The 13,815-nt window shown below is 48.5% G+C and overlaps 1 protein-coding gene across 3 annotated transcripts; it reads left to right on the top strand.

Annotated features, from left to right (window-relative positions):
• Positions 1 to 641: 641 nt before the first annotated feature.
• On the top strand, positions 642 to 13,531 carry mboat1 (membrane bound O-acyltransferase domain containing 1). Of its 3 annotated transcripts, XM_029259896.1 has the most exons (13): positions 642 to 984; positions 2,920 to 3,065; positions 4,159 to 4,233; positions 6,309 to 6,404; positions 8,344 to 8,399; positions 8,517 to 8,571; positions 9,099 to 9,282; positions 9,581 to 9,773; positions 10,626 to 10,729; positions 10,843 to 10,907; positions 11,544 to 11,676; positions 12,162 to 12,313; positions 12,551 to 13,531. In XM_029259896.1, exons 1-13 carry the CDS (start codon positions 913 to 915, stop codon positions 12,672 to 12,674), a joined length of 1,455 nt encoding a protein of 484 aa, XP_029115729.1. In that variant the 5' UTR covers positions 642 to 912; the 3' UTR covers positions 12,675 to 13,531. The 3 variants fall into 3 exon arrangements, with proteins under 3 accessions (XP_029115729.1, XP_029115730.1, XP_018618579.2); XM_029259897.1 differs by lacking the exon at positions 2,920 to 3,065 and having other exon boundaries at positions 911 to 984; XM_018763063.2 differs by lacking the exon at positions 642 to 984 and having other exon boundaries at positions 2,324 to 3,065.
• The last annotated feature ends 284 nt before the right edge of the window (positions 13,532 to 13,815 follow it).

The raw sequence follows: 13,815 nt of genomic DNA, 5'->3' as shown, positions 1-13,815 counted from the left end.
TGGGTCTGGGGTTCGAGTCCCACTTGGGGTGCCTTGCGACGGACTGGCGTCTCGTCCTGGGTGTGTCCCCTCCCTGCCTCCCTCCCTCCGCAGGCTTGCGCCCTACGTTGCCGGGTTAGGCTCCGCCTCCCCGCGACCCCGAGTGGGACAAACGGTTCAGAGAATGCGTATTTATCAAGCAGTCCGCAGCCCGTGATTCGCAGACCCCGAGGAAAAAAAAAAAAAGAGGCCGCGTGGTGAGAAAAAGAAAGGAAAATGATACATAATATTTTGTAACGCAAACACACAACTGAACTGTAAAGTAGCTAGTGGTACCGAACGTTTCGCGTTGAACTTTTTTAAAAAGTTATTTGTCTCGTGTCGCCTCGAACCGCGTAGCCCCCGCAGTTAAATACCTTCACGTCGCGGGCAGCAGGAACCTCCCACGAGGGCATTCATAGGGAGCGGTGGGGGGGTGGGGGCGGGGCTGTGGGGGTGGGGGTGCTGCCAGCCTCGCGCAGGGACACTCGGTGGCCGTGATTACGGTCCGAGAGTCCCGCACGCGCTCCGCACTGACAGCTTCGAGCCCCGCCCCTGTCCTGCGACGCCCCGCCCCGCTGCGCGAGCCTCCCTCTCGAGGCTATAAGGAAGGCAGCGGCGCTCCGCGCGCCTCGTCAGCCTTCGTCTCAGGCTCCGACCGCCGCGGTCCGGGCAGGTGACCGTCCGCAACCGTCTGGAAGGAGAAATAAGTTATTTCGTTTTTTTTTTTTTTTTTTTTTCCTTCCCCCCCTCCCTCTCCCTCCCCTCCCGGTCCCCTGCGGATGAAAGACTGGCGGCCGGACCCGACAGTTTCGACGACTTTAGTCACTTGGTTACTTACTTAGTCGCGGTTCTTTCCGTTTCCACACCCATGCGCGAGCGCTTCGAGGCGCTATGGAGTACCAGACGACCGGGTGCGCGTGCCTGCACCCCGTGAGCGCGCTGCTGGGAATCCCGCTGGACCAGGTAGGGACGCGGCGGCGTCGCGAGCCCCGGCGGCACAGGTGCAGCACGGGTGCCCGCCCGCGCACAACGTGACACTGACATTGTAAACAGGACCGCGTGGCCCCGCTTTCGGTGTGCGGCAGGATGGGGGCGCGAGTGAAAGTTTGCTCTTCAGGATGCCCTATAATTTCACGTGGGAGGGAGTGACGGAGCGGGGCCGTGACACTGTCACCAATCTCAGTCAGTCTGCGCGCGAGTCTCACCTACAGGGGCCACTTGGAAAGGTCAGCATAGCGACCACCTGCTGGCACCAGTGACAGTGACACCTGTTTCATCTCAGCTTTCATGTCACCAAGTTACCATATTGTTTCATTATTATTATTGCTGCTGTTTTAAGCAAAATTGTTATTTTATAGTTATACAATAATCAAATAAAATATAACGTTCTAATATATAATACATGATGAAATTATTATTATGATTGTTATTATTGCTGCTCTGCTGTGCAACATCATTGCATAATGTCAGTTGTGAGCGTCACCTGGAGGGAGAGCACTGCCCTGCTGATTAATCCAAAACAATCACTGCCAGTTGTTTTGGTTTCTTGTTCAAAATGGGTTGTATGACAGTACAATGCAGCGCTTGAGACGATGAGGAGCACTGATTTCCCTTAGCCGCCTATTTGAATGCCATTCTGGATAGGATCACCCAAAGAGGAAGGAAAAAATGTCTCCTTGTGGCCGCCGTTCATTCATAACATTTTCCACACGCGTGATAAATGTCAGTCGTTAGCTGCTGTAGAAAACAGCCACAGTAAATAAAACATATTACCGTAATAATGAAATGCTGTATTGCTGTGTTATTGCTGTTACACATAGTTTCCCATGTAAGTGTTATCAAGAAATTAATGGAGGTGAAGGGCTCTCAATTCCCACTGTCTTTTATGTCTAGTTTTTTTTTTTTTTCTAGCAAATCAAGTTCTTCCAGTTGTTAATACCACCACCACACACACACACACACACACACACACACACACACACACACACACACACACACACACACTTTCTGAACCGCTTGTCGAACCCCAGACCCACTGGAGAGCAGGACCCGGTCCAACCCACTGCGCCACCACGCCCCCCACTATTAATACCACCTATCCACAAAAACATATTCATAAGTATACTTTGTTATCTTACCCTTATCTGAAACTTTTCTTCAAAGCAACTTATAATGTTAGTCTACCTATAATTACTTACCCATTTGTAAAGTTGGGTAAGTACCTTGCTCAATGGTACTACAGCCAGAGGCGAGATCTGAACCTGTGACCTTTGGGTCTAGCAGCAGTAGCTCTAACCACTACGCTACCAGCTGTGCGCTACTTTAAAAATCACTGTAACTGAAGGGAGCGGTTATAAAGAACTCTACGTCAGAGGGTTCATTTCTGGGAGATACCATCATGTGAGCATCTGCAGAGCTTCAGACTTGTACGAGCTTTACCCCGGTTTGCAATTACCGCCTTATTCATAAATGAAAGCGCTGTCATTGTAAATCAGGGCGGTGTTTGTTTTCAGGGCAGGTTGAGATAAGGGCGAGGAGATCCGCGCAGCCTTCACGCAATAAGGCTCCGTGAGGGGGCCGGCGTGACTCGGGTTACGCCGCTTCGTGAACCTGCTCTCCCGCCGACTCCTTTTAATCTTAAAGCATTTCATTCGGAAGCAGCAATATCTTATTCCCTTTGTCTCAGCGAAGCTCTCGCCACGTATGGCATGCAGTTGCCCCGACATGAGAACAATGGGATCTTGTCCCGCTGTCCATCGCTGCCCTTTGTCTGCTGTTGGCTGTGCTTCTCAAAGCCCCCACATCTGGCACAGCTGGGTTTATTCCGCCAAGTCCAGTTTGAATGTTCTTTCCCCGTTCTCAGTCCGTGCACTGGAGAGCTCTTCCTCCCCTCTGCAGGTGAACTTCCTGGCCTGTCAGCTCTTTGCCCTCGCGGCGGCCTTCTGGTTCCGTCTGTACCTGAGCCCCCGGCGCACGAACCCCGCGATCCGACATGCCGTCGCCACCCTCCTGGGTGTCGCGTTTGTTGTGTTCTGCTTTGGCTGGTAAGGCTCACGCCGTCACCCTTCCTTCTTGGCAAACGGCGCCTTCAACATACTGGCAAAAATCACAGTTTTGTCACTGTGGAAGAGGCAGAGGGAATGCGAGGGGAATTTTAACCACGGTGATGGTGCGGTGAACCAGTCAAAGGTCCTTTTCTGAACCTGGAGCGGAAGGGTTGTTGGTTATTGATGCAGGACGACAAGGGTGAATCCTCTCCAAATCCTGATCTGGCTTATAATGGTCAATGTAATGGCCCAGATTTAATAATAATAAAAAAAAAACTTGTTTTATACCTTGGCTGTGTGTCACACCGTGCAAATATATAATCGATAGCATGTTCTAATGGGAGACGCACAAGCTGAAATGGCTACATCTGCTGTAACGCTATTTGTACATTGCCCGTTGGCATTTTACCTTGTTTTAAGTATTTTCAATAGGCGTATGATGCGTACAGAAAATGCAAACGATGTACGAAGTCGGTTTCCACAGTTGGCGCCAATGAAAAGAAATCAGTTTCTCCCAGGTTCTCATTTAAATATTATGGTTTTCGGTTTGATCGCGTTACAACTTGTAAAGGCATTTTTCTCACCAAGCCTGCAGTGTTGACTGAGGGGTTTGAAGATCCATAAATTTACATTTATTTTTACCTTGAAGACATACGAAGCAGGTGGGGTACTGGAAGAAAATTTGACAGATGGGTGAAAAATTTCAGCTTCATTTTGACAGTAATTGTTACATTTATCTGACACTTTTTTCCAAGAAGACTTATGATTTTAAACTACTTTACAATTATACAGCTGGGTAATTTTACTGGATCAACTTTAGGGTAAATACATTGCTCAATGTACGACAGCTGGAGGTGGGATTCAAACCTACAACCTTCAGGTCCAAAGGCAACAGCGCTAAGCACTACACTACCAGCTCAGTCCTGTATTCGTTGCATGAATGTGTCCAATAAGTAAATCGCTGTGGAACTACACATTTTTGTACATAAAAGACATTATTGATATTAATGTATCCGGAGGAGGCCAAAGTTCTGCGCTGTATTAACTCGCTGATGTTTGTTTTCCCCTTTTCCCTCATCTCTTACCACAGGTATTCAGTACACATTTTCATCCTGGTTTTTTCTTCCTACTTGATCATGATCCAAGCCACCACTAACTTGCACAGGTAACTGTTGGCTCACTTCTCGCAGCGGTCAGTTACTGTTTCAGACCGTCTTTGTGCGCTCATTGCACCGGATTTCCCAGTTAAAAATCCTTTTTCTTCAAGAATAAATTCCACATTGTCTGCATATACCTACAGGAGAGCCTGGAGCAACATCTAACATGGCTTTAGAGAGTCAAGTTTTTCCACATTTCACAAAATCCTCAGTCCAAAGTGTTTACAGTGAAATATATTTTGGTTGTGCAGAGTGTGTGAGTGACAAGAGAGACACCATACCGGCCTTGCAGCTTCACTATTCAAGCAAACCTATTTGAGCAAAACTAAAAATAAAATCCGGCGCTCAACCGGAAAGTCACACGAGCAAAAACGCTCGGCATCCGAGCAAACGTGGCTCTCAAAGTTAACAATGTTAGCACATCAACTGATGCACGCTCCCTCACCTAGTATAATACCACGGTACACTTCATGATAGCAGTGTACGACATACAGCACGCAAGTCGCACGTGTTCGTTCCATTCAATTCCTCACCGAGCCATTTCCTGCACATTTACATTTATTAATTTACATTTATTTATTTAGCAAATGCTTTTCTCCAAAGCAACTTCCAATGGATACAATGTAGCATTATCAGCCCACACATCTTATTCACCGCGGTGACTTACACTGCTAGAGACACTACTTACACTGGGTCACTCATCCATACATCAGTGGAACACACACACTCTCTCTGTGTCAGTCACACACTATGGGTGAAGCTGAACAGAATGTCTTTGGAGTGTGGGAGGAAACCAGAGCACCCAAAGACATACACTGCTAGATACACTACTTACAATGGGCCACTCATCCATACATCAGTGGAACACACTCTCTCTGTCACTCACACACCATAGACACAGCATGTCTTTGGAGTGTGGGAGGAAACCAGAGCACCTAGAGGAAACATTTGAGTGTTAGTATCTCCCTGAGGCCCAGCTATTCATTTTTGTCCACTCTAGAGGACATCTGTTTCTAAGTTTGTTTCCAAAAGTGTACATATTACAGTGCGGAGTCCTAAAGCACTTTACAGAGGACATTGTGTGTTTTTAAACATACTGCATGTGTGAGGGGGACAGGGTTTGGACAACTTCCTAGAAATTCTAGAAATGCATTTAAAAAAAAATCATTCTGGTCTCAGGAGGTTATTTTATTCTGACCTCTAAAACAAGTCAACGGAAGATTAAAATAGGTTCTGAAAATTGAAAATTAAACTACAGAATACGAGGAGTGATAAACCAGAGGTGTGCGCAGTACCTTGCGTACCGTACGCTACCCATGTAACCGGAAGATGACTTTTACGCTTTCGTTCGTAACCCTGATCGAAAAACTCCAATTTTGAGCATTTCAAGGAAGCGAACAGGAAAAGCGTGTTGCTCGACATGGCTTTCAGGAATTTCGGCATTGCATTCACACGCTGACGTTCACCTTCCGCACAACCTGCGGGGCGGCGTGACCCGGGGGACACCGGTCGGCGTGCATTGTCGCCTCACGACTTGGGCGAACGTGAACATCAGATCCACGCCCTTTTCTTTTAGTACCAACATGGTATGACTAACCCTGAACATAAACCCTGGTTAAAGATCCATCCATGTTTGTAATGGTGGATTGAAAGTTACAATGAGATCACGTACAGCGAGCACGTTTACATTTATTTAGCAGAAACTTTTCTCCGAAGCGACTTCCGATGAACTCTATCTAGTGTTATGAGCCCACACACCTTATTCACCACGGTGACTTAGTGTTAGATACACTACTTACAATGGGTCTCTGATCCACACATCAGTGGAACACACGCTCTCTGTCTATGGGGGAAGCCGAACAGTGTGTCTTTGGAGTGTGGGAGGAAACCAGAGCGCCCAGATGCAATCCATGCAACATGGAAAGTCCACACAGACTGAGCAGGGATTGAACCCACGTCCTCTCGCACCGCCCAGGCGCTTTGAGACAGCAGCACTACTCGCTGTGGTGCCTTGTACACCATCCCATACTCAATTACCGTATTTGTGAAATCTGACTTGTTTACCGTTGTTTTGTTTTTTCAGGTATTCTATGATCATGGCAATGGGTTACCTCACCATTTGCCAGGCCAGTCGAGCGATTATATTCAGCTACGGAATTCTGTCCACAGACTTCTCCGGGTGAGTTATCAGTCATCGTCAGTTCCACAGCGGATGACGGCGCTGAATGTCAACAAGTAGCTATTAATATAGCTGCGGGGGGGGTAGGGTTAATTACCCTTGGGGTTAGTAAAGACGTTTGTTGAGGAGGACACTATCCATTGTGAGAATATCAATATTTTCCTTTTCACGTTATAGAACCACAGCTTGCGTATTGGGTATGAAAAGCCTTCCTCAGGTCTGCTGCTGATTATCATATAGCACTATAGTAATATAATGTCAAGTCATTTTCTATACTTTCTGAAACATCTGACCCATCTTTCTATCCTGAAAGAAGATGTGCCGCGCGATATCATAACGCACGCCTTTGCTGGTCCCGTCACACGAGCTCTCCGCACATCTGCCCTTTTTATTCCCGGGGGGGGTTTTGTTTCTTATCTGCTCTTTCGTTCGTTCTTTTGCTCGGGGAGGAACACTCCCTTAAATAAATAGAGGACTGATAAGAGGCTCCGTGTCGCTCGCTGCCTGTTGACTCGGCCTTAGCTTGCCCGCTTTGTTAACCACGTTAAACAAGGGCGCCTTTCTCGGCCGGACGGCAACAGAAAAACACTGGACGGGCTGTGTACATCTGGGCGGGGGGGGGGTGGGGGTGGGCGTCAGCTGAATCATATTATGCCGGAGAGCGGGCTGGTGTCGCGTTCACCCAAGGATCAGCTTCTTCAGTCGTCCCTGTGCGGGCCAACCCCCCCCCCGAGGGCAGCTGGCGGTGCAGCGGTTAGAACCGTCACCTTCCGGTTAATAGTCTCCTCTCCTACTGCAGTATACCCTTGATCAAAGTACTTACGCTGAACTAATACAGTATAAACACAGTAAATCACTGCAGGCAGCTTGGCGTGCACACCTAACACCGTAAGTCGCTTTGCAGAAAACGGAAAAAGAATAAACGTAATTTAAATGTAAGGCGCAGTGGTGCGGCGGGTTCGGCCGGGTCCTGCTCTCTGGCGGGTCTGGGGTTCGAGTCCCACCTGAGGTGCCTCGTGATGGACTGGCATCCCATCCTGGGTGTGTCCCCTCCCCCTCCAGCCCTATACCCTGCGTTGCTGGGTTAAAGTGGCGTCTGCTTCAGATCATCCTGAAGTTCGGTGAGCACCAAAGTGGGACCAGTGGGTAAAATGAAATGCTAAATATGACCGTTCCTCGTACTCTCGGCCGATGGATGCCCAGGTGCCGCTGAGAATGGCTCTGCATCGAAAAAATGCTTCCTTAGCTGCGCCTACCTGTGCAATGACATTACCGGCCATACCGACAAGTTCATCGCCGCACTTTGACGAGGATCACGTCCCGTTTTTATTACCAGCTGCCCTCTTTTCATTGTCACGGCGTATTGCTGGGGCAGCTGGTAGCATAGTGCTTAGAGCTGCTGCCTTTGGACTCGCAGGTTTGAATCTCACCTCCACCTGTAGTACGTGTGAGCAAGGTACTTACCCCGAAATACTCCAGTAAAATTACCCAATTGTATAAATGGGTAAATAACTTGTAAGTTGCTTTGGAGAAAAGCATCAGATAAATGTGTTGAGATGCTGTAAATTGTGCTCTTTTCGATCAGCAGACCTAGATGCATGGCGTAATATCATGATATTATCCCGCAACATTTTGAAAAATAGGGCAAATAACCATACCACTGCAATTAATCTGCCTTTGCCCATTTCAAGGATGCGTTCGAGCATTTTCGGGCTGCCGCTCGGTAGATAACGCTCCTGTTGCCAGAAATTAATGCTTTGCTTATCATTGTGCCCAAGATAAAAATTACTGCCAGGGTAATACTGAAGTAAGGTGCATATCTACTGTTCTGGAACGATAACAACAGAGAGCGCATGAGTTATACGAGTGCTGCGCAGATAAAAGGCTGTCTTAGTGTCCATGCGGTCCCAGATCTTATAGTTGACTCTTCTTCCTCCAGGCCGTTAATGATAATAACGCAGAAGATCACCACACTGGGCTTCCAGGTGCACGACGGTAAAGAATATGGCTCATATGGATAATGTCCTTCCTACTCCAGAATGGATATTTCTAATTATTTCCCTGTCATTAGACCGCATTTATAAGCAGTGAGGTGTGTCACCTTTCTTCCAGGGATGTACCGCAAGTCCGAGGAGCTCACAGCAGAGCAGAGGCGAGTTGCTGTGCAGTACGTATCCTTCGTCGTTTTCCAGCCTTGGCTTTGGGGAGGCGGGAATAAACATCATTGTAGATACTATCGACACACCTGTACAGCGATGGGACAGAGGCGCGGCGGGTAGCGCTGCTGCCTCTCAGTGCCTGAACACCGCGACTGGATGTGGGTTCGACTCCCGCTTAGTCCTTGTTGTTGGTATGTACTCCCCGTGTGCTGATCCAAATACATGCGTTTCGGGAGAACCGGCGACTCTAAATTGCTCCTAGCGTATGTATCCGAGTGTGTCTCTGTGTGGGTGTTTGCCCCGTGACCTCTCGTGCGTTGCCTCGCACCCTGTGCTTTCAAGATAGGCTCTGGACCACCGCGATCCCGCACTGGACAAGCGATAGGTAATGGAACAGATTTCTCGGGTAATCTAAAAGCGGACAGGAGTTTTCGGGAAAAGGGAGACGTGCATCTGAAGGCCAGCTGCATCTTTTTACGAAACTAGCAGGGAGGCAGCTGGATGTCAGTAACGCGTGTGTCGAACTCCTTTGCAGCTCAAAGCCATCCCTGATAGAGTATCTCAGCTACCAGCTGAGCTTCCTCACCATCCTGGTGGGACCCTGCAGCAACTACAAGGACTACATGGAGTTCATCGAGGGGCACCACGTTCGCAGAAGACTGGCACAAGCAAACTGCAAGAAGAGCGTCGAGGACAACGGCCTGGAGCCTTCCCCTAAGGTAGAGGACACACGGCTCGCGCCGGGACACCCGTAGAAGCCATCGGGAATCACTCGGTGGAGAGAAAGCAACGTGCGGATGTTGTCTTTACACTTAGATGTCAGAGACGAGAAAAACGCGTAGGACAATTTGAAGTTTCATCCGAATGTCATCAGTGCAGCTTGCGCTCGGAATGGATGTCGTCCCCACATAAGCAGTGAAGGAAAACTGGTGCATTGTCTGCCGTCGCCAACATGGAGCTGCTAACAGCCGCCCAATGCGTCTTTTCTTTTTGTTTGTTTGTTTGTCCATTTTTCAGAGGGCTGTCGTTCATAAATTATTTGTTTCCATCGTCTGCTTAGTCCTGTTCCTGACTCTCACCAAAACCTTCCCCATCGCATACAACACGGACGTCCACTTCGTCAGCGAAGCTCCCTTCCTCTACAGACTCATATATGCCTTCTTTTCAGTACAAGCTGCGAGACCCAAGTTCTACTTTGCCTGGACATTCGGTGAGCTATCGGGATAATTGTTACATTACATTACACGTTATACAATTCAATATATTATATGATATTATATTTATTATAGATTTATTAGAAATCTTAAAAACTGGCTGTTATAGTCCACCACATTATGGCATTCGGTCTGTCGCAGACAATTCCACAAACTCTTTTGGACTTATAGAAAGGGTAGTATATAGATAACAGATGGTCCCCGAGTTACGATGGTCCGACTTACGATTTTTTGACTTTACAACGGTGCAATAGTGATACGCATTCAGTAGAAACCTTACTTAGAATTTTGATTTTTGATTTTTTCCCCAGGCAACAGATATGCGGTACGATACTCTCTCGTGATGCTGGGCAGGTGGGCAGCGATCCGCATCTCCCAATCTGCCGCGCGGTCACTAGCGTATATAACCGATGCTCTGCAGCGTTCTGTGTTGCCAGCACCTTTTTGGCTAGCCCCCCGTATCTATGTTGTGTTTTGTGCATCCATCATCTCTATGAAATGCCCTTCTGTATCTCTTGCTACTGGTGGGAAGAAGAAGTGGAAGGCAATTACTCTTGAGGAGAAAGATGATAACTGCCCAGCATGAAGGCAGCAAGCCCGTAATGGCCATCGCATGTGTGCTCGGCTATAATGTTCGGTAGGTTAGGTGTATTAAATGCATTTTCAACTTACGATATTTTCGACTGCGGGTGGGTTTATCGGAACGTAACCGCATCGTAAGCTGGGGACCATCTGTATTATGTATAAATGACTCGATTCTTTAGTTGGGTGACGCCTTTCCTCAAAGTGACTTACAAAGGTAATACGGTGTATAACTAAGGCGGTGTGTAACCTTTCTGTCCCATAAGCTGACGCCATCAACAACGCAGCAGGTTATGGCTTCAGTGGCTTCGATGAGAACGGGAAGGCTTCTTGGGACCTCATTTCCAACCTAAACATCTTGGGGATCGAGGTGATTCCGGGGCTCCTTGGATGACTTTAAACACGCGTACTTTAAACATTTTAAAATACTTAGTATAACAATTGTGGAGCGGAGGATACGCTAACAGTTTCCCTTTTATTCAGACGGCGACAAGTTTCAAAACGTTCATCGACAACTGGAATATTCAGACTGGCGTTTGGCTGAAGTGGTAGGTTCTGATTGCGTTTCATTCAGAAATACTCAGTATTTAAGGGATCCGATCCGATCGCTGTTGCCGTGAGCCGTAATATGCTCATTTGGGTCACAAATGTAGAGAATCAAAATATTTCCATCCCTGTTCTCCCATTCTGCCTGACTGCGCTCAAATGTTAATCTAACTGCATTTCACGGTAATTTTTTTTATTTCATTTTTACATTTACATTTATTCATTTAGCAGACGCTTTTCTCTAAAGCAACGTACATCTCAGCGAAAATACAATTTGATTACATTAGGAGAACAAGACAAAGCTGCAGATGTGACACTTAAGTAGAGTCAGTTTGTTTCCTTCACCATTTGCACCAGCATTCATTTTTCTTATTTACGGACACAACAGAATGGAAGTGGGTCACCGGGTTGCGACCGGTGGTCATTTTATCAAAAGCCGTAACTGAAGACACTCTACAAAGTTAGTCCGTTTAAAGCATGAAGTGCAAAACCAGCTCAGGCGGTGGAGCGTTTGGTAATACACCAGTAGCGTGTGTGGTTAAACACCAGCAGAATGTGTGGTAACCCACCCGTAGCGTGTGTGTGGTGGTGGGCATCCCGCCCGCTTGTGAACCTAACCACCTTGTCTCTGTCCTCAGTGTGTGTTATGACCGCGCACCCTGCTACCGCACTGCCCTCACCTTCATACTGTCCGCCCTGTGGCACGGCGTCTACCCTGGGTACTACTTCACCTTCATCACCGGCATCCCCATCACCATGGCGGCTCGCATTGTGAGTGCAGGACACACTCGCTACACACCGCAGCGTTTCTCACGCCACTCCTCACGTGTAGGGTCCAAGCCAGGTGCCAGTCCACATCGCTCTTGTGTGGAGTTTGCATGTTCGCCCAGTGATCGTGCGGGTGTCCTCCGGGTGCTCTGGTTTCCTCCTACAGTCCAAAGACATAGGTTTCACATGAACTTGTGACTCCATATTGCCCTGTGTGTGTGTGTGTGTGTGTGTGTGTGTGTGTGTGTGTGTGTGTGTGTATTTAGTAAACATTTTTATTTAGAACAATTTCCAATTTCCATCGCGATCTAAAGAACTAGATTTTGTCCCGCAGCAGTCGAGGTGACGTACCTTGCCAACAGGGGAAGCTTTAAAGGTTCCGGTTTCTTCGATCCTCCTGGTCCTTGATCTGGTCGCATCCAGGAACTGCCGATGGTGCAGTGACCCCACAAACACCCACACGGTTTCCGCGTCTCCGTTCGCTCCAGGTGCGGCGGAACTTCCGGCCGTACTTCGTGTCCTCGCCCGTGCTCAAGTTTGGCTACGACGTGACGACCTGGGCCGCCACTCAGCTGTCCATCACCTACACCGTGATGCCGTTCCTGGTGCTGGCAGTGGAGCCCACCGTGCGCTTCTACAGGTGGGGTCAGACGGCGGATCCATGCGGAGCATGCAGTGCACGCAGCATTTTTTCCCCCCCCTTTCTTTTACAGGTGATAATAGGTTTAACACCCGGCTTACAACGTTTACCCTGAACCAGTGGTGTTTATCTTCTTTCAGATCTTTTATCTTTTCTCACGGTTGTGTTTTCAGTCTCGCATAAAATCGAGAAGCCCGACTTTATACGACTCCGTTCTGGCGTTACTCTTTCTTCCAGGTCGATGTATTTCCACATCCACGTGATCAGCATCGCGATCGTGATCACAGCTGCGGCGGTGGGACGCGCGAAGCCTCGGCCGCGCCAGGAGCACCATTCCAACAACAACGTGAAGGCAAAGTGACGGAGGGACGGTGCACCGCAGCCAAACAAGGGGCATCTGTGTGTACATAACAAAGAGCGTTCGGAGAGGTCGGCGCTCGCCTGCCGGAAGGCGCCCTGAGCGCGAGGAATACTCAGAATTTCTGGCCCGGGTGGCCTAGGGACGTCCGGAACTGCGGCCGGGAGGAGACTTGAACTCTGTGTTTACAAGACTGCTCCCAAGATGCTGTTCTTGCACTCGGGCATCTTGTTCAGTTCCAGATGTGTGTGTGTCAACACCACTATAGTATTTTTGCACATCCAGTTATGTACCACGGTTGTTCCAATCCCGCGGTATCCCGATGGGGGCGTTCATACGGTGAGGAGTTGGGTCGGAAGCGCCAGTCGACCCTTTATTTATTTGGGATGTTTTTTAGGCAAAAAGTTTGATCCGGTTTGATTTTATCGGACTAACCCTGGACACAAGGGGTGCTGCGGTTTCAGATGAGGTTGCATCTTCAAAGACCTATGAAATTTGAGACGGCACTTCATATGGACTGGTTCTGCGCCCAGTAGATCCTACAAGCCTTGCTCTGTACGGCAAGCTTTCTCGTGGCAGGATGCACCGCTAATGGGCGGGGAGTGAGAAATAAACACGCGCGGCTCCTTAACACAATCGGAGTCCCGTCTCATCCATCCGTGCTGACGCACACTCTGAAACAAGGCTCCGTTTTCAACACGGACGTGTGCGTGGCCTGCTGCGCATATAAAACGGACAGTGGTTACGAAGAGCAAACGGCGGTCCTGGAATTAGCGGCACTATTACATATTACAGCAGTCAGTGCAGTGAGGATTTATAACGCCGTTTATTTCTCAGGCTGCTGCTGCCACTGGACACAAGTTTAAAAGTAAGACCTCTCAGGGTGTGTAGCGGTTTAGGACCACGGAACGTCCAGGTTCGCACTCCGTTTCCTGCCGCTGCTGCACTGCCCTTGATCGCAGTACCCGCTGCAGTAAAAATACCCTGCTGTGTAAGTGTGTGAAATGGTGCGCGTCTCTTGGGTGGATGAATGCGATGGACGTGTGCGTTCTTCCTAAGAGGTGAAACGCCTGTCCCTTTGCGTGCGTTTCTGGACTCTCTAAACGTTTATATATCTGCGTTTTACACGCTGGATATTTGCACT

The sequence above is a fragment of the Scleropages formosus genome, chromosome 18 (genome assembly GCF_900964775.1).
Source record: "Scleropages formosus chromosome 18, fSclFor1.1, whole genome shotgun sequence".
Lineage (NCBI taxonomy): Eukaryota > Metazoa > Chordata > Actinopteri > Osteoglossiformes > Osteoglossidae > Scleropages > Scleropages formosus.
The sequence above is the reverse complement of the archived record's forward strand: the minus strand, read 5'-3'. Positions and strand labels throughout refer to the sequence as shown.

What these genes read in the sequence shown, in the direction of transcription:
- mboat1 (XM_018763063.2), top strand. Translation starts at nt 2,725, where the DNA reads ATGGCATGCAGTTGCCCCGACATGAGAACAATGGGATCTTGTCCCGCT. An exon ending in GCCACCACTAACTTGCACAG is followed by an intron (nt 4,234 to 6,308) that starts GTAACTGTTGGC and finishes TTGTTTTTTCAG; the next exon opens with GTATTCTATGATCATGGCAA. An exon ending in TCACCATGGCGGCTCGCATT is followed by an intron (nt 11,677 to 12,161) that starts GTGAGTGCAGGA and finishes CGTTCGCTCCAG; the next exon opens with GTGCGGCGGAACTTCCGGCC.